The following is a 27,340-nucleotide window of genomic DNA, read 5'->3' on the forward strand; positions in this document are numbered from 1 at the left end:
ATGTATATGGTTTTTTAGGTGATGCTAATTATATAATACATTAACAAAACCTTGGTGTTACTTTTCAAGTATCAGGCATGCACCAAGGCAGAAAAAAACAAAGCGGGAGAGAAATTTTCATTATTTGTAGGAGACATGATGGCGTACCTAGTCAATTGAAGATAAATTGAGAAATTATCGTAATGACTGAGAAACTCTTCAAAGTTAAAAACTGAATGAGCAAGCTCAATACATTTCCTACGTGTCAGCAATAATTAACATGACTTTACTAAAAAAAAAAAAACAAAAACAAAAAAACCCAAAACCTTACTAAGGGAAATGAAAGATCGCTTGAATCCGTGACCTCTGGTTATGGAGAGGACTCTGGGACAGTGACCCAGGGCAGGACTCTTGTCCCGTGAGAGGCCCCGCCCCCAGGACCCTTGGTGCCCCAGAGCCTTGGCTGCCCTCAGATCTCAGAGCACAGAGGGACGTACGCCGTGGGCTCTAACTACCTTTTATGGCCTCCTTCACAGCAGAATCCACGGGGAGTATGTTCTTTTCCACCAGCTCCAGTGGCCCTGGCCGGAGGGCGATCTTTTCATTGAGATCATCCGCGAGACGGGCTCTTTTCAGCTTCATCTGAGCAGTTGGGATGGATCTCTCTGCAGTGGAGCCTGCGGGGTTGAAACCGGAAGAATCAGTGCTACCGTTCGGATGGCAGCTTTGGGTTTGCTTTTGCTTTTAGGCTTTTGTACGCGCACCCTAATGATGTTTCCGTGCAATCACGGTCATTTCACATGGATTAGCAGCAAAGACCAGACACTTCCAAATAAAGGCAAATCGAGGGGCCCGGAAGAGTTAGAGAAACGTGCTTTGCACCGATTCTTGAAAAAAAAAAAAAAATGTGCAATTTGGCAATTCTGTGGATAAGCAGTCCCTTTGACCCTAAGCTGCAGCACAGGGATCCCCGTCCTGTCTCTCCATTGCCTGGCATGGACGGAGTCTGCCAGATAATTACCTATTATTATAATTATTTGCCGTAGTATTACTCCTTAAGGTTTGGTGATGTTGTGATACTAATGGACGCCAATGTCAAGGTCAACTGTAAAATTTAAAAAAAAATCCATTTGAAACAGTTACTTAATCAAACGGGGGCCTTTTTAAAAACTGAGTCCATCCGGGGGGGTGGTTTCTCATTATTTGGACGGTGCTAAAGGTCTTTATCAAGTCCTGAATCGCCCATATATTCCTCTCCTGATTACTCCCTGACTTATTTCTGTGTAAGAACATGGAGGAGAGCTTGGTTGACCAGTTGTTGCTGTTCAGACAGACCTGTCAGGATTCTAGCTTTACTCTAGAAGAGGAGATATTTACACATTTTAGATATTTACTCTAGAAGAGGAGATATTTACACATCAGTCTCCCAGCCCTGTTCTATTCTCATCAACCCACTCACCCAGACCGTGTGTCTGGCGGCTGATCTAGAAATCTCCACACCGGAGCGGTCTCGGGCTGTGGTATGGTTGCAACAGGTCAGGTCTGGTATAAAAGCTGTCTCTGTAATGCACCTGACACGGGGTGGACAAAGCATCAGTACTGCGGACCAAACATAGGTGTGCTGAGACTAGGTCCTCCCCGGACCTCCTCTAACGTCCCCTCAGGTCATGGCAAGGGCTTCTCGCTGGGTCTCCTGGCTCAGGGGTCCCGCCGATTCATCCTGTGCGTCATTTAACCTTGAGAAAACACTCCTCCCTTGAAAGCCCTGCACAACGCTCCTCTGTCTCACTCTGGCTGTGCCATGAATGGAGATTCCCCATCCCCAAAGGACTACTCCAGCGACCCTGGTCCTTCCCCTTCTGTCCATCACATCTCACCGAGTTCACCCTTGTACCTTTGCTTAGTTTCCTCAGCTTGGCGAGCTTCCTACCTTCTCCCCACCACAAGCCCGGCAGCCAACTCTTTGGGTCTCAGCACAAAGCTTGTTCTTACTTGCCCCTTTTGCTGCGACTGCCTCTAGCACTTACAGCCATGGCTTATGCCGCTGCTTCCAAAACTAGACCACGAACATTTGCAAAGAGGGGTCATTTTGCATCCAGCAGATCCTTGGTGCCCGAGGGCACTAATTCCTAATTTCTCTCTAAAAGAGAGAGGATCCCATGGGAACCAGTAGAGTCATGCAATTGAACAGGGGGCCATGGGAGTTCACAGCCTATTTTAATTCCAGATGGTGATGATGTAACAGATAACATTTCTCATGCCTTTTTTTTTTTTCTTAAGTAGGCGCCATGCACAGTGTGGAGCCCACACAGGGCTTGAACTCATGACCCAAGATCAAGATCAGAACTGAGATCCGGAGTCCAAGGCTTGACTGACTGAGCTACCCAGGCGCCCCTCTCATGCTGTTTTGATTGTAGTATTATTACATACTCGTCCCTCCTAAGTATGGGAAATGCTCAAAGAGTATATGAAAGACAATGAAAGCATCGAGAAACTTCCCTACTTTGAGTCAACAGTTTTTAACTGTTTGTATTTATTGTTAGGGCTATGTATTCCTTCCTTCCTTCCTTCCACCCACCCTCTCCCCTCCGTTTCTTCCTTCCTTCCTTCCTTCTTCTTTCTTTAAGATTTTCTTTTTAAGTCATCTACACCCGATGTGGGGCTCCAACCCACAACCCTGAGATCAAGAGTCACATGTTCCACCAACTGAGCTGGCCAGGTGGGTCCCCCTGAGCTATGTTGTGCTTTTTTTTTTTTAAAATCACAGAATCGGACTACAAATACTGTTGATGTATATGTTTGTTCATCCCTGAATCTGACCATAAATATGGCTTTGTTTTCTGGTCTTCTTCACTGAACATCCTTTTCTTATTATATCCTCTTCCTTTTAAAGCCTCATTTATAGTGGCTGCAAGGCATTCCGTTGTACGGACCATGTGTCATGAATTCAGCCCGTCCCCCAGTGTGGGGACATTTCACTGCTTTCCATGCTTCAACATCAAAAATAACCCCTCCGTAAACATCACTGTATATGCATTTTTGTACACCTGGTTATTTTCTTTAGTTAACGTACCAGAGGTTCATTACCGGCCAAAGGACAGACACACAGGGATTCTGGTACATGGCCGGGAGAGACATGCGCTCAGGGAGCATCGGGAGGAAGCAGAGCTGAGATGGGAGCCCAGCCTCTACCTTCCTGATTTGATTGTCTCCGTGGCCCTCGGTGACTCAAACGAGCACTCCGGAATAGGAGGGGACGTTTACCAAGAGGACATAGAAAATAAGAACCTCTGGCACATGCCCACCGTGGCGGGCATCCTGGGTCAGCTTGGGTGTGGTCTCACCTTGGAGTATGTGCATATTAACCACGTCCGTACGGTCGGGCCTGTTTCTGACCTTGTGCTTGAGGGAGTCTTCAGTCTGTGGGTATAAACACAGAGCACATTCCACTAGCGACCTCACAGGGTTGAACTGCCCTGTTATGACTTTAAAAGGGCCTCGATTTCTCTCAAAGGGGAGAACAGTCCTTGTTTTGACAAACAGGACTTGCAAATCTCTCTCGTTTCCTACGTTTTGATGTAGGAAGGTTTGCAAAAGCCTTGCCAGTAATTTTAAGATGGAAAAATTCACCAAGAAGTCTGGGTCCCCACCAGGGCTGCGCACTTAAAGGCCTGGCAGGTATGTGCTAACAAAACATTAATAAAGTTCCGATGATACAAAGTTGGTTGTGCTATAGTTAATTCTATTCATTGGACTCTTAAAACAGCCGTGAAACTGACTAACGTTAGAGATGAAACGTAGCCCGAGTCCACCTAGGAGAATATGACTGCCTACTCCCTCTTGCAAGGACGCACCTGCCTTCTCTCTTAGGACCTGAGAAAATGTAAATTCAGGAGCACCGTGAGTGGGAAGGACACACGGAGATGATTTACAGAGTCCCATCGCCTTCTTGAAGGTGGAGCTGTCTGGGGGGATGATTGGGGCTTGGCAGGGCCACCCCCGGATCTCAGGCCCTGGTTTCTAGTTCTGGGTTTTGATCCCACTCTACTGGATCTCCTCCTGGACTCCGGAAAGGGGTCTGGAGGTCACTCCCGTTTTGATAGAAGACAGTTGTTATCCAGGTAGCAGGGAACACAGCCTCTCGGGAGTGACTATGAGGATGTACAGAGCTCAGCTCCTTTCTCCTCCCATGATGTAGCTGCAAGGTTAGAACTCGTGGACAAAGAAATCCCAGGAAAAAGGCACCCCCTCTGCATCTCCTTCTCATACAGGGCTGATGCCGGTTAAATAGTATTTATTCTATTATTGATAAATTCAGTTTGTAGAGATCTACTATGAAGGTATAGAGTATATGCCAATACCTCCTCCCCCAACCCCGATTGTGTTAAACAAACAAAAACAGAAAGAGACATAAACCCAAAGCCTTTTGCCTTTAGGTACCTGCCAGTCAGCCCTGTATTTACAGACCCTACCTTAGTAATACATTGGATTTTTAAAAAATCTGATTGTAAGAAAGGGCTAGAAGGCTTTTCGAAGTCTGTCTGCCTTCTTCAGTGTCCTTGCCATGATCTTCCCAACATCAGAAAGACTGGGGACATTTTCTTAAGCTAAAAAATAGTTTCAAAGCGAAAGGTGGTCAATCACCTTTCTCCAGTTTTCTGTTTGTAGGAGTAGGATCCCCTGTGGTGTGGCAGGGGTCTGGGGGAGAGGGCCCATGTATCAAGTTTGTGGTACAAATTCTGCCTGCTTTAGCCAAAGCTGAACGCTCAGAGATCCATACCCTGGAGTCCAAGTTCAGAAAGAGGGCAGTTTGCAAAAAAAAAAAAAAAAAAAAAAAATTTACCTTGTCACTATCCAAATGTTTTCTTTGCTCATGGAACTCAGTTGGATTTTTCAGTGCTGCAACGGAAAGACAGGGACGTGAGCAGAGGCGGGCTCAGGGCACTGAGCAGCGAAGACGGGATATGCTGGCGTGCTTGCTGAGCTGTGCAGAAGATGGACGTGAGTGCCTTTACTAGGCCACAAGCAATCGAAGAGGAGAGGCCCCGGAGGACACCAGCTTCCCTAAAGCCAGAGGATAAAGAGGGGGGTGGAACTGAGGTCGAAAACAGGAGCAGCAGCAGAGGCAGACGTGCGACAGGAGACAGGTGGTGGAGACAGGGCATTCCGAGATCCTGGGGAGGCGCGGGGACTTTTGGGAGGCTGGACACAGATCCAGAGTGAGGGACAGGGGCAGAAGGGGTGCCTAACGCCCTCTCCCACTTGGCCCTGCCTCTGAGTGCAGAAGTCTGGGTGGAGGCTGCAGGCCACGGGAGGGGCGTCCCAGCCTGCAGGAAGGGACTCGAACTGGGGATAAGGTCCGTGACGGGTCGGACGGGAACATGCAGCTAAGGGTGCTGGGTGAGAAGCACAGAATCAGACTTGGAGGGCTGGAAGGGGCCCTGGAGATGGTGAAATGAGCTCCTGCCCTGAACAGGATGTGGAAACTGAGTCCACAGAAATCTGCTGACTCGCCCAGGGTCACATAGTTAGGGCTAAGAGCCTAGGTAGGTCCTCTGACAACTTCACTTCTTCCAAGGTGTGCTGTTGAAAACATTAGCACCCGAGAGACACACAATGCCCGGGTCAGCCAGAGTGCACAGCAGCCTGGAGAGCCTGGACCCAATGCTGCCTCCGACCTCCCCTCTTCTTCCTGCTCTCCACCGTGGTGGGGAACCTCTTCCGACTTAGCAGAGAAGCAGAACATCGTTGGGCAACATTCCACATCTCTTATGAGCTTTCCTGAGCCCCTGAAACAATCATTCCAGAGCCAAAGACAATCAAATCTGCATTCTAAGTGATAAGGTTGGTGAGAGGTCACAAAGCCGCACGGAGTACTTTTCTGAGTTGCAAGTCTGGACAAGTTGACGAGCTGCAGGATGCAGCAGATGTCCACCTGTAAGTGACGGACAATGAAATACTCCTCCAAGGTTTGGCCAGCTTAAAAAATTGGGTTTCTGGCCAGATCGGCCACTTAGAGGTGGACCTGTGTGAGTCTTGCTCAGTCTTTAAGGTAAATTCTAAATCTGAACACAGATTTCAGGAGAGCTTGCTGGACATCAAGCAAATGGCATGGCAGTCCCGGCAGCTGGTTGACCACCTTATCCTCTACGGAGGGTACAGCTTGGGAAGCCACTAAGGCGTGCTCTCTCTCAGTGTTCCTGACTCAGGGGACCAAAGGAGTGTCGACCGAAGGAACGTGCCCAGTAGTCCCAGCTGGCTGCCTACCCCCTTCCTCACTTTCAGCAGAGATTAAGGGGCTTCCCTTCTTATAGGAAAAATAATGGAATGTGCTGCTTGAATATCCCAGTTCCCATTGATTGAACATGTTTCTCTTTGCTGCTTTCATTCTTAAAACGGGCTTCTTTGCAAAATCTGCCATTTCCAATGCCCCCTTGACCACACCTTCCGTTCGTCCCTGCTCAGTAGCTCTGGGAAATCATCTGGAGAAATGTGCTGTCCTAACTGACTGCTTAGGCATTTTCTCTGATTCGGGTTGGGTTGCCACTCCTTGTAAGGAGGCTGGTCTTTTCCTGCATTTGATCACGGTTGCAATTTATACCGATGGTGTTCTGAGAGCAACTCCCGTATCCCCAGGCAACCAGAGCCTCCAAGTCTGCTCTAGGTCCAGGGGGCCCTGGTGAATCTGTATAGTCTGCACGGAGAGGTCTTCACCTCTGTCCGAAGACCACAGTCTGGTGGTCATCTAATTTGGGATTCCGTATTGGTGTTGCCCTCATCACTTACATTCTCCAGAAAAGAAATGATCTTTGTGTGACTATATTAAGTGGTTAGAAAGCATTCACACATCCTTTTCCTTAAGCAGCAGCCTTAGGGGAGCAGTATGAATCCATCCCGCAGTATCACTTACATTCCAAACTCAATTGGTTTTAATGGGGTTTTAATGGGGTTTTAATGGGGCTTAGGAATTAGGAGGAATTTCTCTTGCCCCCTGGGGCTCTTCGGTTCCTATTAGCAGAACTTATTAATTGTTCGAAGAAGCAGTGCATTTCCTGTATCTTAGCCTTGGAGGGCTGTAATTCATCACTTCTTGGTGTTAATAACTTCTGAACTGATTTGCACGGTCCAGGTCTCTGATGCCAGGAACACAAAGGTCTTCTGGAAACTTCTATCTCAGAGACACAGTGGGAGACTCTATGTCCATTTGGCAAGGACTTGGGAAGAAAGCCAAAGAGGTCCCCACATTGCATTTTACCACATGCTCATCTCCCCGGGGCTTAAGGGATGTCATATGGGGTACTGGCTTGGGGTCACCCCACGGAGAACCATCCTGCCACGGCTCTGTGACTGACATTTGCTTTTTCCATGACTCTAGAGAATGTGGATTTTAGCCAGCTCCCCTGAGGGCCAGCAAAAGCCATAATGCATGCCCCCTCAAATCGGCTTTTTGGAAAATACACAAAAGACCTCTTGCCGCCAGCCTTGGGAGTATCAAATGGCAAAATTTTGTTTTTGGAGATGCTGACATTTAAGATGGAAAAGGAATTTGGATTTCTAAATTGAAAAAAAAAAAGTCAATGTGATTTCAAATTAAAATATGGTTGTAAATTCAGTCAGCCACACATCTAACTTGTTCCTCCGGGAGGAAGATTAATCACTTCTCACAAGGGAATTCGTGTTCTCGCCTCAGCGTTTAGTTACGGCCTAGTCCTATTTCGGTTCTGCAGTTCCAGCTAATTTGGGTCAGCTGTGTGTATAAACATTTGCTTACGAGAGCTCAGAAAAAGATCCCAAGGATAGAACAGGCCTCCTGCTGTCCTCCACTCTGGACCCTAACCTCATGACTCCAACAGGAGTCTGGGAAAAGGAGAACACGGGCCCTGGGGCCACTGAGGCATCAGTGAAGGGAATGGGCCAACCCTCCAGCCCAAAACGGGGGGTTGAGAGGGGGAGCCTGCTGTTGGTCAGCTCGGACAACAAAGGCAGGGCCATGCCTGCCTCTTCTCACGGGCTTGCTCCCTCCAGGCTTGCAGGACAGAACCCAGCAACTTCAGGATTCCAGATAAGGACGGATGTGCAGAATCATAGGGCTGGTGTCCTAGGGCAGCACCTCAAACAGTGGTTCTCAACACGTGGCCCCCAGACCTGTATCTTTAGTCTCAACTGGAAGCTTGTTAGAAATGCCAAGGCTCAGACCCTACTTAGACCTCCACAGCCTGGCCCTCGGGGGGATTTATGTTGGAACATGCCCTCCTTGCTGATCCTGATGCCTGAGTTTGAGAACCACTGGTCTGGAACCCGCCAGGGTGGTGGGTCCTGATCTAGGGTCTTCCGGAATCTGGGAGTTCCATAGGAGAGAAATGAATTTCTAAGACTAAGTTTCAGCATTTCAAAGAACCAAAGGAAAAAGGTCTGTGTGCCCGGAGAAAGGCTGATAAGGCTAATGGAACAGTCCCTTTTCCTTGTGGCTGCCTAGGAACATAACAGCGTGCCTTCGTGATGGCTGTCTCACCAAAAAGCAATGGACTGTTCAGTTTAAATGCCATTAATGAATCAAAAACGGATATATGGATTCCTCATTCATGAATATGGGGTTCTCTGGGGTGGGGGGTGGAACACAAAACAGTTTCCAACACAAAGGACCCGTGGCAGCGTGGAGTATAATGAAAGTCATCTTGGGCAACTAAACATTTGGGAACTACCTATCTTGGCTCTGTCCCTGCTTTGTCTCCTCAAACACATGCGAGAGTCTCCCACCTGTACAGCAGGCTTAGTAATGTTGGTCTTCTGTCTGTCTCACTTAGAAAGACAAACTAGATGGTGAACAGTCTTCTTCTGAGCAGATGAGATGTGCTCTGCTTTGGGAAATGACATTCTCTCTTAGGCTGTCAACTAACTGCTTACTAAGTACCCAGAGGACAGCCCCAGAAGTCTGAAGAACTTAGCCTTGTTGCCTCTCAGACCTGGCTGCACACTTGGGAGAGGTTCATACGTGAATATTCCGGGATTTCTGAGGAGACTCCAAAAGCATGTGTGTTGTGGCTGTCTTCCTAGTTTCTAGGGCACGAGGAACCCAAAGACAGAAAGAGGGGAAAGGCAACATTTAGGATTTTGGACAACCTCCCCGCCCCCACCACCCAGTATGGGCTCGCCATGGAAATCCAGAGTGCCTTGGCCTGTCTCTGAACTTGAGAGGTTAGACAGGGAGGGAGGAGGCAGACAGATTAAAACCCTCGTGCCATGTGCTGCTCAAACAGCCAAGAGTTGTGCGCTGGGTGCTGGAGGAAGCAGCCAAGTCAGATGGATGCACAGAGAAGAGGAGGGAAGACTTTGCATAGTTGACTTCTCAAAACTATCATGAAGCTGCATGTGGTGTGGTGGAGGAGTGTGCCCAGTCATTCTTGCTGCTACCCAGGAGAGGTACCACAGAGAACTCGGGGATTTACCAAGGCTTTGCTGTGGCTGGGATTAGTCTGCAAAACAAATAAGGTGGCACCGTTCATAGACAGCTCATCGTAGCTTTCCATTCATTTACACTGATCAGATCATGGACGCAAGCCGCCCGGATGGTTCATTCTGGCCAGCGGCGGCTTTCTGGAAGTTTCTGTGGAGACGCCGCAGCTTCTCTGGGCCCCTGGTCTACTGCACTTCTCTTGTTCTCATATTCCAGGACCACAAGCTACCTGTTTCCTCCTCTCTCTCTCTCCCCTGGGTTTTTACAGATGAGCCCCACTTTACTAGAAGAGGGAGAGGGAAAGAGGAAGTAGTTCCTTCCTTTGGTCCCCTTGGAGACTCAGTCCCATGCAGTGGTGTGATGTTTTCCAAAATCGCTGCTCGGAACAATCAAGCAGGGGTGATCTGGGGCCCCTTCCAGACGGTAAGCATCTGAAATGGAACTCACGTCTGACTCCTGTGCTTCCCCCAGGGCCTTCCTCACAGCACATGGTCAGAATACCACTGAATTGCTACTCCACAGAGCTCATTATCCATCGGCACTGAGGCTTCCCTAGGGGTTGGAATAAAATGGTGTTGTTTTGGACTCCACCAGGAGAGGGATGCCCAGGAAAAGAACTGTGGTGGAGGAAATCTGCACAAGAAATGGTGAACAGATCCAAGCCCCACAAGTCAACAGGGAAGGAGGCTGGTTCTGTCCTAAAGCCAGGAGAAAAAGAGAGAACACAGATATCTTTTGCAGCCTTGACCCCACAAGGGAGGGGCAGGGAAGTGCTCCCTTTGAATCCTGGCTGGCGGTGGCAGAGAAGGAAACTTGAACTTTCCATTTAGAGATTCGGAGGTGGGATTCTGGAGACAAGTCCAAGCAATAGTTTCTTAAAGCAATATTTCTGAGCTAATTATGAGAGGGTATTTCACTGATATTTCATGACTATTCTGACAATGTGAATCCTATAGTGGTATTATAAATGTGAAAACAATCTTAGAATCTGGCCAGGGCCCATGCTCCTGGTCTGAAAAACCCCTTTCCACTATTGAGTTGCTCTGGGGCCACTGTGTTGGCCTCGGAACTCTGCCGTTCTTGACTAAATTCAAGGAACAATGAGTTTATGTTCATTCAAAGCATCTGAAAGGGGAGATCCCAGACCCATAATGGACATAAGTGAGAAATAAGTAAATGCCAAAGGGAAGTAATTAAGGGGGGTTAATTTTGGTTGTGGTGGACTGTTTGTTACTCATCAGTAACTTTAAAACCTGCAGGAAGGTAGAAGGTAGAAGGAAGGAGTTAAATTCAATCCACTCAGACCAGTTCCGCTAGTCAAAAGAAATTTACACATGGTTCATTTCATCAGAGTCAGGAGGGAGAGGAACCTTATTCTTTCATCATCAATTTGATGTGCAAGTGACGTAAGATCTACCACAAGGCTAAAGCAGCAGAACTTTTCCTTCACTCTTGGTCATGGTGAGGCATAGATGAGGACAGAAAATCTGACGCCATTTTGCTAAAACCATTGTTTTTTTTTAGGCATTTCCACCTACATATATTTTTAATTTCCCCAGATTCCAACTGAATTTTTGGGCCACAAAATGCTTGAGGGAAACCTAAGGAATTGCTTTTAAAAGTCCAAGCAATTCCTTTGGCATCTCTGAAAAAAGAGCTCTACGCAGGGCCTGATGCCTCTGCAGGTGCTCGTCCCAGCTCTGCCGCAAATAGGAGGGGCAACGCCTTTGAGATTTAATGTAATGTAAAACTCAAGATGAATTCTGCCAAAGGATAGCAGGTGTCTCTGTGGACTGGTTAAATAACAGTGATGCTGGGGCGCCTGGGTGGCTCAGTGGGTTAAAGCCGCTGCCTTCGGCTCAGGTCATGATCCCAGGGTCCTGGGATCGAGCCCCGCATCGGGCTCTCTGCTCTGCAGGGAGCCTGCTTCCTCCTCTCTCTCTCTGCCTGCCTCTCTGCCTACTTGGGATCTCTCTCTGTCAAATAAATAAATAAAATCTTTAAAAAAAAAAATAACAGTGATGCTATGCAATAATAGCACAGAGACAAGGAACACTTTGCTTGGCCGTCAACCTTCCATTAAGGTGGTTTATGATGAGCTTTCAAATCTGGGGGAGCAGAGGATTGAAGTTATTTCAAATGTTATGGATAAAGTGAGCTTGTACTCATAACTATGTTAAAAATTCTACCTTGAATTACACTTCTGTGTGTTTCCTATCACCTCTTCCCCTAAAATTGTGAGTCCATCCAAGGGACTGTCTTGCTCACTGTTGCCTCTATGGGGCCCGGCACGCTCTAGACCCTCTGTCTAGTCTGGTTTGTAGCAAAATTTGTTGCATTTGATTGGTTTGATGGGACCCCAAGTCCGCGGGCTCTCCTTTCCTTCCCCTGACCGCTTGCCTTGACACGAGCTCCGCACTGCATTTGTGGAGGGCATGTTTGACCTCTGGTTGGATTGGAGAAGCAAACCAACTCCGCACCCCCCATCTCTCAGCAGGGGGAAGATGCGTCTTGCGTCTAACTTCCTGAGAAGAGCTAAGTTGCTGAGGTCTGTCTGGGCTGGGCATGCCTTGTATTCCCACAGCAGCTTCAGTATTTTTCCACAGCAGAATCTACACCCTCAGGAAGCCTAGTTGAGAGGAGCTAGCTAAAGACTAGGGGAAAAGGATGACACTTAATTAACCTTTATCATTTTGCCGAATTAAAAAGAAAAAAAAATCATTTCGTTCTCATAGGACTTTTTTTCCCCAGTAATTATCTTAATGGTTCAATGGACTAAGGATGCAAAATTTCTGTCGAGCAGGGTTTTGTGAATAGGTACACTATTTGATTCTGGAAATCCTGGAGGACAAAATATCATATTCCTCCCACCCCCACTGGACCCTCCTCCACAAACAGACATTGAATTTACAAAATGCACATAGAGGTGTTATTTTAAAATATACCCTAAGGTTCATTCCTATTTTTCCTAGGTGTTTTTATGGATTCTCAGAGATTTAACCCCATAAACCTTAAAAAACGAAAGGGGAATAAAGGAGTTTAATCTCATCCAAATGCTAGCTGCAAGACCCAGGTTCAGAGTACCTAGGCACACAAGTCAAGCTTTGTCAGTTGTGAGCAGCCTGGGCTGACGGAGAGGGACTGGGTCTCTCTACTCCACGTGTCTTTCCAGAATTGAAGGAAAGAAACCCCAGTGGGGGAATAGATGATTCTAATAGTGCCCAATTACAGGTGCTTCTCACAGACTTGAGGATGTGGGCACAGACGATGGACCTCTGAGAGGATCTTGCTGGAGCTATAATCTTCTATTTAGTGAACAATTCTTCTAGGTGATGCTTAATCAGGTCAGATTCTACACGCGTGTAACAGGATTCCAAAAAAGACCGGCCTGCTCAGCTTTGAGTGACAATGTACTTATCTGACCGGAAGTCGGAAGACCTTTGTTCTCTCCTGTGTTTTTAGCACCTCCACTAGTGGGCTGAGATGAAACAGACCACCTAGGCATGACCATATGGGTTCTCACTGCCACTGTATACACTGCGCATGCAGCCTTTAAATCGCAGGCTGAGTGGTTCTACTATTAAAGTCACCTGCTGTTTACTGTTTGGAGAGCTTAGCCATGAACAAAGAGCTATTTTTGAATTATAAAGGAAAAGGCTTGAAACATTCTCAGTTCTGTTCTGGCTCTGGGGCACAGACTACACTTAAAATTGTAGACCTTGGGTCATGGGGCTCCAATATTTATTACTAACCACAGGACATTTGACCAGGCCAAACTGTCTGCCTGTTGCCTGCTGGACTCTGAAGTAAGAGTCATGATGAATCTAGATTTCTGTAAGAAATCATTATGGGTTTTGATTTCTAAATTTTGTTGGGGAAGGAAGTTAAAAGGTATGACCTACAGGAGCTGAGCTTGAACTGTGACTTCATTCATTTGGGGCCCCCTTCCTTCTGGTCCTATGGATAATCAAGAGTTAGATTTAATCACTAACTTGGTAGGAAATTTTAAATCAATCTACTAAAAGATATGATAATCCTTCTTCTTTGACCCCAATTATGACCAGTGATTCAATATAATACCATTGATGCTAGAAAGCCATTGGTTCTCAGTGTCCCAGAAAGGAAGCACTCAACAGCATTCAATTAATTGTGGACTCAAGTGCCCCAAACAGAATGGGAACCAAGGAGGTAAGAGGATGGACGTGTGACTGATGCTTCTGGAAGAACAGGGATGACATTCTAAAAGGAAGAGAGGGGTGAAGGTGCCCAGAGTGGAAAGTGTTTACTCCAAAAACAAACCCACCAGTGGGCATTTCAGCTACAACCTACATCATGAAAGGGAAGCCCCTGCAGGTGGATAGAGTCCGGGGCAAAGCATCCGAGGTCTGGGGCTTCTGCTGACTCCGAGTCTACAAGGATCTTGGGGGAGACCCATCCATACGTTTAGGCTCAGTGACCCCAGAGGTGCTTTCCAGCTCCCAAATTGCATGGTCCCCTGTAACAGATCAGTGAGCAAGAGACACAGCTACTCACGTGGTGTTATGCCTTGGCCGGCCAGCTGTTCCTGGGTCCTCCTCTGCTGAAGTCGTAACTGCAAAACTTAGAAAAGAAAATGTTAGTTTGTAAGTTGGGCTGTGTAGGACTAGAGTTGTTTATATTCACATCAGAATTTTTGCCAGCTCTTCTCATTTATTCTTATCTTTTTAAAGATTATTTATTTGTTCATTTAGAGAGAGCAAGTGCTCGTGCAAGGTGGGGAGGGGCAGGGGAGGAGGAGAAAGAATCTCAAGCAGGCCCCACACTCAATGAGGAGCCTGACTTGGGGCTCGATCTCAAGACCCATGAGATCATGATCGGAGCCAAAATCAAGAGCTGGATGCTTCAACAAACTGAGCCATCCAGGCACCCCTCATTTTATGTTTAGAACAGTCCTGAACTTCTGCAGGAGCTACGTTTGTATTTCTGTTACAGACGTGCAGAAAGAAAAGAGAGACCCCGAGGGTGTTGCATGGATTTGCAGGAAGACTGTAACAAACCGGAACTGGGAACACTCCTCTCCTCTTCTGAAGTGAATGTTGTTCCCAGAGGACTATGCTCCCTGTCTCCCTATTAACCACTTCGCAGATACACATCAGCTGATTCTGCTGGGAATTCACCTGCACTTTCAAAAGGGAGAGAGAATGAAGAAAGCAATAGGCTTCGGAGTCTCATGTGGGTTCAAACCTCATTTCTAGCCCCTTCAAAAGGTGGACAGCCCTGAGCAAGCTGCTTAACCTCTCTGACCCCTGGTTCCCTCATCTGTAAATGGAAATGAGAACAATGCCTGCTTTGAGGTTTGATAAACAATGTACGCAAGTCACTTAGCGCAGTGCCTGGCACAAAATAATTCATCGATAAGCAGGGGTATTATGAGCCTCTGGGACCCATTTGGAATTTCAAAGATGTACTACTGGAATCAGGTTTGCTTAGAAAAGTTAAAATACTGTAAACTCTTTGAACTTTATATTTTAAAACTTTGTTGCTATCCATAGCACAAATAGATTATATATATCATATACATACAAATAGTTAAAAAAACTATACTTAAAATTAGGAGTGTAGCATTTGTGATTTTCTCCTATTCCCTCCCTACTTGCCCCCTAAAAATTCTATCTTTGGGCACTTAGCCTCTCCCTCATGGACGTTCCATTTCCTTGGGGAGATTCTTCTTCCTCTTCTTTTTTAATTAATTAATTTACTAGAGAGAGCTCACATGTGGGCTGGGGGAGGGGCAGAGGGAGAGGGAAAGAATCTCAAGCAGACTCCCTGCAGAATGCAGAGCCTGATGTGGGGCTCGATCTCACAACCCTGAGACCATAACCTAATCAAGAATTGGATGCTCAACTGACTGAGCCACCCAGGCGCCCTTCTCAAGGAGATTCTAAGTTTGGCTCCAGCATTTAAATTGCTCAGAATAAGGATAGAAAGAGCAAACGTTTACAAAAAGGGGGATTGGTCTAATCAATTTATAATGAAAAGAGAGAACAAGGAACTGCCTTTAAAAAGAGAAAATTAGGGCTACTGGGTGGTTCAGTGGGTTAAGCCTCTGCCTTCGGCTCAGGTCATGATCCCAAGGGCAGGGAGCCTGATTCCTCCTCTCTCTGCCTGCCTCTCTGCCTACTTGTGATCTCTGTCAAATAAATAAGTAAAATCTTTTAAAAAAAGAGAGAGAAAATTAGAATGGGGAGAAGAGGAGGAAAATAGGAAGGCTATGTGGGCTGACTTTCAAGTTGATTTAGTATCTCGGAGCGAGGCCTCAGAGAAAATACATTCACAATACTGAAAGGGCAATGGGGAAAGATAATCTTTCAAAGTGGTGCCATGGTTTTGAATTGGACACTCATCAGTCTTCTTCGAGAGACATCAGTGTTGTTGAATTGCTTTTAACTATGTTTGGTTGCTAGACTGTGCTTTACCATACCCTCGTTTTACTCCAAGTTAGGACTGGACAATAAAGAAGACAAAATAAATGAAAATGGTATGAGAGTTTGTTATGTAAGCCCTCCTTCAGAAGAGCCCTCCCACTGATAAAACCTGTAAGCTCTAAACAAAATATGAGATATAACTACCTGAGGATTCTGAACAAGAAACAGAATCAGGCACCTTGTTGAAACTTGGAGTTGAACAGAATCAGGCACCCTGTTGAAACCTGGAGTTGAAACTTGGAGAAGTGATTTGCATGGGGTGAGTTTCCTGTTTGGGGGAAAACTGAGGGTGACCTGGAGTCATAAAGAGGCAGGTCCCCGGCAAATAAAACTCTAATAGAAAACATGCTCATCTTTCTGGCCAGAGAAAGCAGAGAAAGGTACCTGGACAACCACGGCTGACCATCATAGATTGAAGGGGATGTCATGTAGGGGAAAGAGCTGGAGAAGGAAGGGATCCCCTAACTATGGATATGAACTTGCCCAAGTTTCAGGTTGATCCCTTCATGATGTTTCCATGGGGCAGACTCAAAGCAGCACAGCAAAGGTTTAAAATTAAACTGAAATTTGAACCTCTGCACACATAGACAAAAAAGGACTTAATGTTTGGATCTACCTGGACTGTGTACTAAAACAAAACAAAACAAAACAAAACCAGCATTCTCCAGAGGATTGTAAAAGAACTTAGAGTTTATGTAACACAAGACAGAATGTCTAGGATACAATCCAAAATTACTTTACACACAAAGAATGAGGAAGAACCAGGAAAATGCAACCCATTTGAAACAGAAAAGACAATTAACTAATGCTAGCCTTGAGATGACCCAGATGTTGGAATTATCATACTAGTACTTTAAAGTAGTTATTTTCTTTCCTCTTTTCTTCCCCTCCCCCTCTTCTCCTTCTTCTTTTTTCTTTTTTTGCGGGGGGTGTGGAGGGGCAAGGGAGAGGGAGAGAGAATCTTATGCAGGCTCCATGTCCAGCATGGAGCCCAGCTCAGGGCCTCATCTCACAGCCCTGAGATCATGACTTGACCTGAAATCAAGAGTCAGATGCTTAACTGACTGAGCTACCCAGTCACCCCTAAAGTAGTTATTTTCAACTATGTTCGATGAAGTAAAAGAAAACATGCTTGAAATCAATGGAATGATACAAAATCTCAGCAACAAAACAGACACATAAAAACAAGACAAAATGGTAGAGTATTTGAAATAAAAAAAAAATCCATGAATGAACTTAACAAAAGAAAAAAATATTAATAAAAAAGAAAAGGATAGTAAATAAATAAAAATAAATAAATAAATAAGAAAAAAAATTAATAAAAGAAAAAATATCAGGGGCACCTGGGTGCCTCAGTTGGTTGAGGGTCTGATCTTGATCTTGGGTCCGGCCACACAGTTGTGAGTTTAAGCCCCCCAAAGAATAAATATTAGAGGGAATGAATCAATAAACTTGAAGATAGATCAAAATCAAGAAGATAGAGGAAAATGATAGAAAAAAATGGACACACAGAGAGCCTCACGGACCTGTGCCACAATATCACAAAGTCTAACATCGGCTAATTATAGTCCCAGAAAGAGCAGAGAAATAAAGATGGCCCCAAACTTCCCAAATTTTGTGAAAGACATAAATTTACAGATTCCAAAAGGTCAACAAACCCAACCAGACATATTCACAGAAAGCCACACTTAGATACACTGTAAACTAATGACTAACCCAAAGATAAAGAGTAAATTCTGAAAGTAAAACAACACATTATATAAAGGGAAACACTGATTCTCAATCAGAAAGCACGGAAGCCAGAAGATAAAACAAAAACAAAATGCAAAACAGAAAACAAAAATCAACACTACATAGGAAATGTCCTTTAGAAACAAAGATAAAGTAAAGATGTGTTCGGGGAAAGAGAAAGTGAGATAATTTGTTGCTAGCAGATTTTACTGTAAGAAATGCTTCAGGAAATCTTCAGGTTGAATGGAAATGAGAGCAGAAAGAATCCTAGATATTCAGGAATGAATAAAGAGTATCAGAGACCATAATTATTTCTTTAAAAATATTTTATTTATTTATTTATCAGAGAAAGAGAGCACACAAATGGGGGGCGAGCAGCAGGCAGAGGGAGAGGGAGAAGCAGGCTCCCCACTAAGCAAGAAGCCTGATGTGGGACTCAATCCCAGGACCCTGGGATCATGACCTGAGCCAAAGGCAGACACTTAATGAACTAGGCCACCCAGGTGCTCAGGAATCTTAACTATGATAAATATTAAACTTACTTACAACTAAAGTCAGTAATAAATGCTACACTTACAACTAAATATGTAACTTTGATAAATACTAAAGATATTCCTTTTTCTTAAGTTTTAAAAGAATGTATGTAACTGTTTAGAGAAAAATTATAATACTGTCTTGTGATGTTCCTAACAGATGTAGATATAATACAGATTAAAACCATAACATAAAGATTTCTACACTTTACATGTAATGGTATAATACTCACTATAGGTAGACTGCAAAAGATTGATGAAGAACAACTAATATAAATACAGAGAGAAGGAATGCCTCAATGGCTCAGTCAGTTAAGCATCTGACTCTTGATCTCGGGGTCATGATTTCAAGCCCTGTATTGGGTGTGGAGCATACTTAAAAAAAAAATACAAATAGCTAAAAAAAAAACCCAAAACCAATAAATTAAAAGGAATACTAAAAAATATTCAAACAATATGAAAGAATGTAAAAAGTAGGGACTATAGAAGCAAAAAGTAGAGGGAGAAACAGAAAACAAACATTAAAATGGCAGAAGTATAAAAACATTAATAAACCTTCAAACTAAAAGGCAAAGATTATCAACGGCAATAGAAATTAAATATGTAGTCATACAGTGTCTCCTAGAGACACATTTTATATACAAAGACTCAGATTGGTTGGAAGTAAATAGATGGGGAAAAATAGAGCATACAAACAATAAGCATAAGAAAGCTAGATTGACTATACAGTACCAGATAGAAGAGACTTCAAATCAAAGAGTATTATTCAAGATAAAGAAGGGATATTTCATAATTATACAAGGGACAAATCATTAGAGGACCTGGCAATCATAAATGGACAGCCATCTCATAAAATCCTTAAACAAATGAAGCAAAAACAGCAGAATGAAAAGGATAAACAGACAATTTCAAAATCATAGTAGGAGATTTTATGATTCCTCTCTCAACATTTGGTAGAACTAGATTTTTAAAAAAATTACTGATGATATTGGGATTGGAACAATTACCAGTCATCTTGATTTAACTGATATTTATAGAGCTCTGTGTTCAATAATTTTAAATTTGCCATTCTTTCAAGGTTCACTTAGTATTCCACCAAGATGTACTAGGCCATAAAACAAGTTTCAATACATTTTTTTAAAAGATTATACTCATATATAGTATGTTCCCTGATCACACTGGAATTAGTTAGAAATCAAAAGCAACATGATATTTAAGGAAAATATTTGGCAATATACTTCTTTTCTTTAAGATTTTATTTATTTGACAGAGAGAAAGAGATGGTGAGAGAGGGAATAAAAGCAGGGGGAGAGGGAGATGCAGGGAGCCCCATGCAGGGCTTGACCCCAGGACCCTGGGATCATGACCTGAGTCGAAGGCAGATGCTTAACTGACTGAGCCAGCCAGGTGTCCCAAGACAGGAAGAAAAATTTAAAATCAGTGACCTAAGATTCTACCTAAAAATCTAAAAAAGAAGTATGCCCACAGCAAGTAGAAGGAAGAGATAGGGGCGCCTGGGTGGCTCAGTGGGTTAAAGCCTCTGATGTCAGCTCAGGTCATGATCCCAGGGTCCTGGGATCAAGCCCCACATCGGGCTCTCTGCTCAGCGGGGAGCCTGCTTCCTCCTCTCTCTCTGCCTGCCTCTCTGCCTACTTGCGATCTCTATCTGTCAAATAAATAAATAAAATCTTAAAAAAAAAGAAGGAAGAGATAGTAAGTATTAGAGCAGAAGTCTTCAAAATAGAAAGTAGACAAGTAGCAGAAAATTCAGAGCCAAAAGGTGGTTCTTTGCGAAGACCAACACAATTGACAAACCCCTACCTAGACTTATCAAAAATAAAGAATAAATTTTACCAATGTCAAGAACAAAAAGATGGATTATAACTACAGACCTAACAGGATATTAAAAGATTAAGAAGGACTTTAGGAGACTATCATTAACAATTTTGTGCCAATATATTTAACAACTTTTGGATAAAATAGAAAATTTCTTAAAAGCTACAACTTCTCAAAATTAATACAAGAAATATAAACCTGAATAGCATTCTATGACTGAATAAGTTGCATTAAGAACTTTCCCCTTAAGAAAAGCCCTCCAGACCCAGATGGCTTTACTGGTAAATTCAGTCAAAATATTGTGATTGCAATGAGTTCTTTTCCAAGCTGTCCATCAAATAACTTCCATCCTCTACATGTCACATCAATAGTAAATAAGAATCCTCACCGATTTTGTATTTCAATACCATAGATCTTAGTGCAACAGATGGGAAGAGTTTATAGAGATATCCTGTCATTAAAATCAGCCATTCTGAAGCATGTCTCAAGTGCTCTAAACCTTAAGCTGTTCTGTCTTCGATTGAGTTGGATAAAGGCAGTAGAAATGGAAATGAGAAAAAATGAAAAACATTTTGAACAAAAAGAACTGAAAGAATCTAGTGATAAAAGGGAGGAGAGAAATATGGACAACTATCAAAGGGTCTTGTTGGAATCTTCAGTTATGCTGTAGGAAATTTAAGAACTCCCTGATGTTATCTGTAACTATGCACTTGTACTATGTACTTACGTAATTTTTCTTGAGAGTGGGTCCATAGCCCTTGCCAGATTCCCAAAGGGGGCCAAGGCCTCCAAAATTTAAGTCCCACTAATCCAGAAACTTGAAAATCCAGGGTTTTGAGAACATGCATTAGAGTTAAGTTATAACGATGTTGACAAAGAAGTCTGGGGAAAAATGATTAGTTTAATTTTAAACAGTCTGAATCTTAAAAGTCCCAGTACATTATCAACAATGTTTCTGATATGCAACTTGAAAACTGGGCTGGAGAAAAGCTCAGGGGTCAGGCCTGATTTGGGATACTGTCTCCAAAGAAGGGGACCATGAAAACTTGTATCAGAATTCCTAAAAAAGAGGGGTAAGTTATCCGAGGAAAGGAAAGATAAAATGAAGATAGGAATAAAATTGACATTACTGGTCAAGAAAGAATAACATTAAAAGTTGCTGGTAAAGGGCATGATTAGTTTGGGGTATGATTAGTTTTGAGTATGGAATGTGGAGAAATCATAGTGCTACCTGACATCGTTCATTTCCCTACTCATTCCTTTTTAGTTCATCATTGGCAGATCTTCCTGTTAAAAAGATCAAAGGCATTATTCATCACATCCCTTCAACCTTTCAATAAGTATCTGATGGCCTGCTATTCGAGAGACTGGCTCATTATCGGCATAACTGCTGAATAGAACAGGTGCTTACCACTCTCAAAGCCATAACTTCCTAGCTGGTGAGATAAATACTTTTTCTGAGTACATAATCTTTTTACTCCTTTTTGGTTTTTTCCCTACTTTATTTTCCTTTCTCTATGTACCATCCTTCTTTTGGAACAAATTTTTCTCCCCAAAGAAGAAGCTGGTCTTCGGAGCTTTGTTAATTTGTTAATTCCCTGAAATTGCACTCAGTGTGCGTGTGTGGATTGGGTTGTACCTTCTTTCAGATTTTAGGAAGTCTCTGGGACATCCAGAAGTTAAGCACCATCAATTCCGATCTGGACTAGATCATCTCACATCTTTTCTAGCAGACTCTCTCCTTACAGTGCACCTTACACATATTATCAGATTAATTTCCCTGAAACTCTATTTCTGTATAGAAATTATTTCTGTTGCTTTGTGCAGTATCCTTCAGTGGCTCCTGATTCTAGAATCTGAGATCTTCTCCACAAGCACTGTTCCCACACAAACTCTCTCCTCAAGTTTGGTCTGTTTCTACCAGAGCCAAACACCTACCAAATGTATTTATACACCTTTCCTCTGATTATGATATCCCCGTAGGGGGGATCTTGTCTATGGTTTGAGGCTAGGCTATAATTTTAATTTATTCCAAAGAGTTGGCAAACTATATATATCTGAAATTTATTACAGAATTTCCCTTTGTCCACTGGTTTGTAATGTCACTTTGTCATTTACTAAAATGCTGATATTAGCTATGATCTGTTTCTAGGTGCTAAGTTCTAATGTATACTAACTTATACTTTCTATCCTCTTCTCTTTTTTAGAAGTGAAAGTAGTACATGGTTCCTGATTCCTAGAAATAACAGATATGATAGCTTTAAAAATCTATACCTGCCCTGGAAAAGATGAAGGGAATTCCTCAGTGGATTGAAACTGTAAGTAAACCTTGGGAGGTAAACAGAATATGGGATTGGATTTGAAAAGTAAGACATATGCAAGTGAGTGATAGAAGACCTTGCCCAGCCATCCTCCTTGCCCAGGAGCAGAAAGGGGTATTAAGCTCCCTCTCACAGGGTTGTTAGATCGGGTACCCAAAGGTCAGTCTCTACCATGTCCTGTACCCTTCCCCACACTGGACCAGATACTGGGGATGGGATGGGACTGTCAGTCTCCAGGTAGGAGCGGCAAATATGGCATCTGGGGAGACACAGGCGTGGACTCCAGATTGTTGGCAATATCCAAGAGGGTCAATAACCCTTTGTTGCCTGAAATCAGCTACTGGTCATTCTGTGCCTCTCCCCTAGTCCCTCAAATCAGATCAAAGCACACATGTCAGCAACATATCTTTCCCCCCAAGGCTGTGCTCACCTGTACATCAGACAGTCTGACAACTTTCCAAAAAGCGTACAAGGTGAGGGTATGACTGAGAATCACCTAACCTGGGAAGAACATCAGCACCACAAACGTAGGATCCTAAACGTACAACAGAACATACTAAAGATGACAATGTGAACAAATAAAAAGGGACTTTTCTCAGAGATAGACAAGAGAATTTTCATTAATTTCATTAATTAATTAATTAAATGTTAAATTTTTTATGTTTTATGTTAAACATAATTAATTAATTAAATATAAAAGCAGTGCCTGGGTAGCTAAGCGTCTGCCTTTGGCTCAGGTCATGATCTCCAGATCCTGGGGTTGAGCCCCTTGTTGGACTCCCAGCTCAGTGGGGAGCCTGCTTCTCTCTCTCCCTCTGCCTCTACCCCTGCTTGTGCTTTCTATGTCTCTTTCTCTCTCAAATAAACAAATAAAATCTTTAAAATAAAAAAAATAAAACAAACTGGGGGAAGCGTGGGAAAAAATAATTATCACCTCACACCCATTAGGATGGCTACAATTAAAAAAAAAAGAAAGAAAGGTAAAGAATTGGCAAGGCTGTGGAGAAACTGGAACCCTTGGGCACTGCTGGTGGGAATACAAAATGGTGCAACCCCTATGGAAAACAATATGGCGGCTCCTCAAAAAATTCAAATAGAATTACCCTAAGATACAGCCATCCTGCTTCTGAGTACCTACCCCAAAGGAGTAAAAGCAGAAACCTGGAGAGATGCTTGTACTCTCATGTTCACAGCAGAATTATTCAAAATAACCAAGGGATGGAAGTGACCCAAGTGTCCATCAACAGATCAATGGACAGACAACATGCTGTATACACATACGCTAGAGCATTGGTCCACCTTCAAAAGGGAGACATTGTGATACCTGCTAGAGCACGGATGAGACTTGACGACATTACGCTGAGTGAAACGAGCCAGCCACCCCAGGACAAATGCTGTGTGAAGTACTTCAAGTTGTCAAATACACAAAGGCAGAAAATAGAACGGTGATTTCCAGGGGATGGGGCTGGGGGGGAAGACTTCAGAAATTACTGTGTAACAAGGATGGAGTTTCAGTTTTGCAAGACAGAGAGAGCTCTGGAGACAGATTGTGGTGGTGGTTGCATGACAATGTGAATGTACCTAATCTCACTGGACTACACACTTAAAAAACGCTCAAGATGGTACATTTTATATTAGGGGTGTTTTATAAGCACAAAATTAAATTACAAAAATAAAGCAAATGTTGAATAAGGTTATAGTCCATTAAGATAAACTCCAATGGGTTACTGAATATTGGAAAAATACAGTTAAACATGTATTACTAAGCAAGGAGATGAGCTGAACAGTTCTCTTAGAATGTAATACAAAGGGATAAAAGACTGGAAAGCTGGGACGCCCGGGTGGCTCAGTCAGTTAACCGGTAGCCTTTGGCTCAGGTCATGTTCCCAGGTTCTTGGGATCGAATCCTGCATCAGGGTCCCTGCTCAGCGGGGAGCCTGCTTCTCCCGCTCTCTCTCTGTCTGCCACTTTGCCTGCTTGTGCTCTCTCTGATATACATAATTGAAGAAAATAAAGACTGGAAAGCAAAATCAGTATGTACTTAATTTACATACATTGCAAACTAGAGAAAAGCTTCCAGGAAAAAAAAACAAACTTATTCCTACACTAGAGCTAACTATTATTCATGTTTGATTCATGTCTTTGAGGTCCTTTTCCCTAGATGTTTTTGTGGGATCCCATTATAAATCCTTCTTTCCCTAACTGAAAGGACCTTTTATTTATTTATTTATTTATTTATTTATTTATTTATTTACTTACTTACTTACTTACTTACTTACTTACTTAGTAACACATCACAGATATGTTTCCATATCACTTAATACCCTTCAAAAGACACTATTTTGGTAGCAGCATCTTCCACTTTACTGGTTATTCTGTATGTTGTTGAACTAAATGTCTACTATTAAATATTTAATTCTTTTTCTAGTTTTCTGTAATAGTGGACACTCTGTAGTCAATTTAGGGCCACATCATCAATATGACTTTAGGATACACTCCTAGAAGCGGAACTGTTTGGGCTCTGGATGTGTCAAATTTGAAAGCCTGTGGTCCGTGAGATAAACAGCTCTCCTGCAAGGTGGTTTTGATTTTCTTCTCACGAGTGACGGGTGGCAGGTTGCCCAATGCCCACTTCTGGCCACTCTTACCATGCTGTATTCCTGCTCTCCACTGAAGCTGGAGGCCTGGCTGCCAGTGAGTGCTCCAAGCCTACAGGGAATGGCCAGACGTCCAAGGCCAGGAGGATCCTGGCAGCAGACCTAACTGGTCTCTGGCTGGCTTCTTCTCCAGGGCTGGCTGAGCTCTGATGCTGGAGGTGGGAGCTGAAGGACCACCTCCATTTTTGTGGCTGCTCCCTGCTGCATATGAGGGAGTCCTGACCCTTTGGGCAGAAACCTTGCACTTGGTGAAGCAGGCTTTCCCTGTGGGCACTGCTGCCCCTGGCCAGCACTGGCCTCCTTCCTGAACTGCCTCTGTGTGCTTCCCTGGGCAGTCCCTCCCTCCCTGCTTTCAAGCTGCTGGAGCCTTTCATGTCCCCAAAACTCTTGGCAAATGTCCACTGATCCACTGTAACTAAAAATACTCTAAGCAGAGGGTTGCTTTTTGGCCCAAGCCTCCCCCACCCCCCCCCCCCACTTCTAACCACCTACAAGTGACAGGCATTCATCAAGTCCTCTCTTCACTTCCTTGGAGGCCATACGATGATCTTTGATGGGTGAAGGGAAGGACATTCTTGGAGTTTTTGTCACCACAGTATGTTCTCTTTTGGGTATCAGTCTTTGATAGCTTTCACAACCAAAGCATTTTTTTTTTTTTTGGCCTTCTTTTGGCCCTTGTCAGAGTTGGGAGTCACGTTTGCACTCAAGTTGCTCCTTTCCTGAGAAGTCCTGGGCTCTGGATTCTCATTTCCTCATCTGTCTGGCTATTCTTATCTCCAGGACTATGCTATTTAAGTTACTGTAGACTTACGATAAGCTTTCAGGTCTGATACAAAGAATCTCCTATTATCCTTTTAAAATAAATATTTTGGGACTACCCTAACTGGTCTCCCTCCACACTCCTCCCAAATAAACTTTAGGACCAGAGTAGCAAGCTCTACCACCACCCCAAATACCCACCTCCCGCAAATAGAGTCCTTTACTATTTTGTAAAGTGTGAACACCATCCAGTTAGAGCAACAGCCCCCTGTCTGATGATGATTAAAGAATACACAGAAATTTCTGGATCAAGTATAGGACAAGACGGGGAATAGGTGCCTAGCAGCCGGGACCAAGCACCCGATTCCAGAATGGGAGCTGGAATATCTTTACACACTATTGGGTTGCAACCAGAACGTATCACTCCCCTGTGCCCAGGAGAGGAAGCATGATGGAGCAAGGGAGTTGGGAATGGAAAACAGAGACCTAACTTTTTTTTTTTTAGATTTTATTTATTTATTTGACAGACAGAGATCACAAGTAGGCAGAGAGGCAGGCAGAGAGAGAGAGGAGGAGAAGCAGGCTCCCCGCTGAGCAGAGAGCCTGATGCGGGGCTCGATCCCAGGACCCTGGGATCATGACCTGAGCTGAAGGCAGAGGCTTTAACCCACTGAGCCACCCAGGCGCCCCCAGAGACCTAACTTTGACTCCACCATGCCCTGTGACCTTAGACAAGCCACTATGACTAAGAGTCCTAGCCCTCTCATCTGTATACAGCAATCAATATTGCTGTCAATAACAAATCCTAAGAACCTATCTCACGGTTGTTGGGATGGAGGTAAGGAGTTAGCCCCTTCCTAAAATATACGAGGCTGTCAAATGCCTTTCTGTGTTAAATTGATGATGACAACTTTAGGAGAAAGTCCACCTGTTTGGTGCTGGTTACAGAAGCTGGAGGAGAAAGGGGAACCATTTTCAGTAGGAACAACAACGTGTAACTTTTAACAGTCCTGTTTAAAGGTAGTGAGTTAGCTACTTTCTAAACTACGCAAGGCTGTCAAATGCCTTTGTCATGCTGCCTAAATGCTGGCCAGGCCAGAGCTCCAGGTGGTAGAAATTGGGAAAGAGGAATCTTACACAGAGTGCCTTGAAGATACAGGGATGCCGCCATTCATTGAGCGAGGTGGGAATGGCAGGAGTGAAGAGAAGAAAAGGAGTTATTAACTCCTCACAGAGCAGTTCTGGCCTTGAGGGAACTGAAAAGGGCCAGGGTCTAGAACAGAAGCTTTTATAGAAATTACCTCATTGAAACCTCCTGCTAATCCTATAGGACCATAAACTATTATCTTATGTTGCAGCTTGTAGGCCCAGAGGGCACCGATAACTCCTCCAAAGCCTTAAAGTTATGGAGCGAGGGAAGCACATTTCACACACGTGACTTTGGACTCATGGGTACAATTTCCAAATGAACCCATGTTTTACGTTACGTTTTAATGTATTTCCCCCATTTTGGGGGGTTCCTTTCAGATGAAGAAGAGGAGCCACTATAATGTGAGGCATACACCTTACGCTACCTGCCACCTAGGTACCCATAACATAAGGGACC

General features: G+C 43.9%; 1 protein-coding gene across 3 annotated transcripts in view; it reads right to left on the bottom strand.

The window, feature by feature from the left end:
- The window catches only part of MYOCD (myocardin), a 97,411-nt gene that overhangs the window by 42,507 nt on the left and 27,564 nt on the right, over nucleotides 1-27,340 (bottom strand). Inside the window, exons 2-6 of one of the 3 annotated variants that reach the window (XM_047708468.1) lie at nucleotides 13,967-14,032; nucleotides 9,426-9,452; nucleotides 4,823-4,878; nucleotides 3,324-3,399; nucleotides 495-656 (exon numbers count right to left, since the gene is read on the bottom strand). In XM_047708468.1, coding sequence (XP_047564424.1) covers nucleotides 495-656; nucleotides 3,324-3,339 — 178 coding nt within the window. In that variant the 5' untranslated portion in view covers nucleotides 3,340-3,399; nucleotides 4,823-4,878; nucleotides 9,426-9,452; nucleotides 13,967-14,032. The remainder of the gene's footprint in view (nucleotides 1-494; nucleotides 657-3,323; nucleotides 3,400-4,822; nucleotides 4,879-9,425; nucleotides 9,453-13,966; nucleotides 14,033-27,340) is intronic. The other 2 variants (XM_047708466.1, XM_047708467.1) reach the window with 2 other exon arrangements.

The sequence above is a fragment of the Lutra lutra genome, chromosome 16, assembly GCF_902655055.1.
Source record: "Lutra lutra chromosome 16, mLutLut1.2, whole genome shotgun sequence".
NCBI classification, from domain to species: Eukaryota; Metazoa; Chordata; class Mammalia; order Carnivora; family Mustelidae; genus Lutra; species Lutra lutra.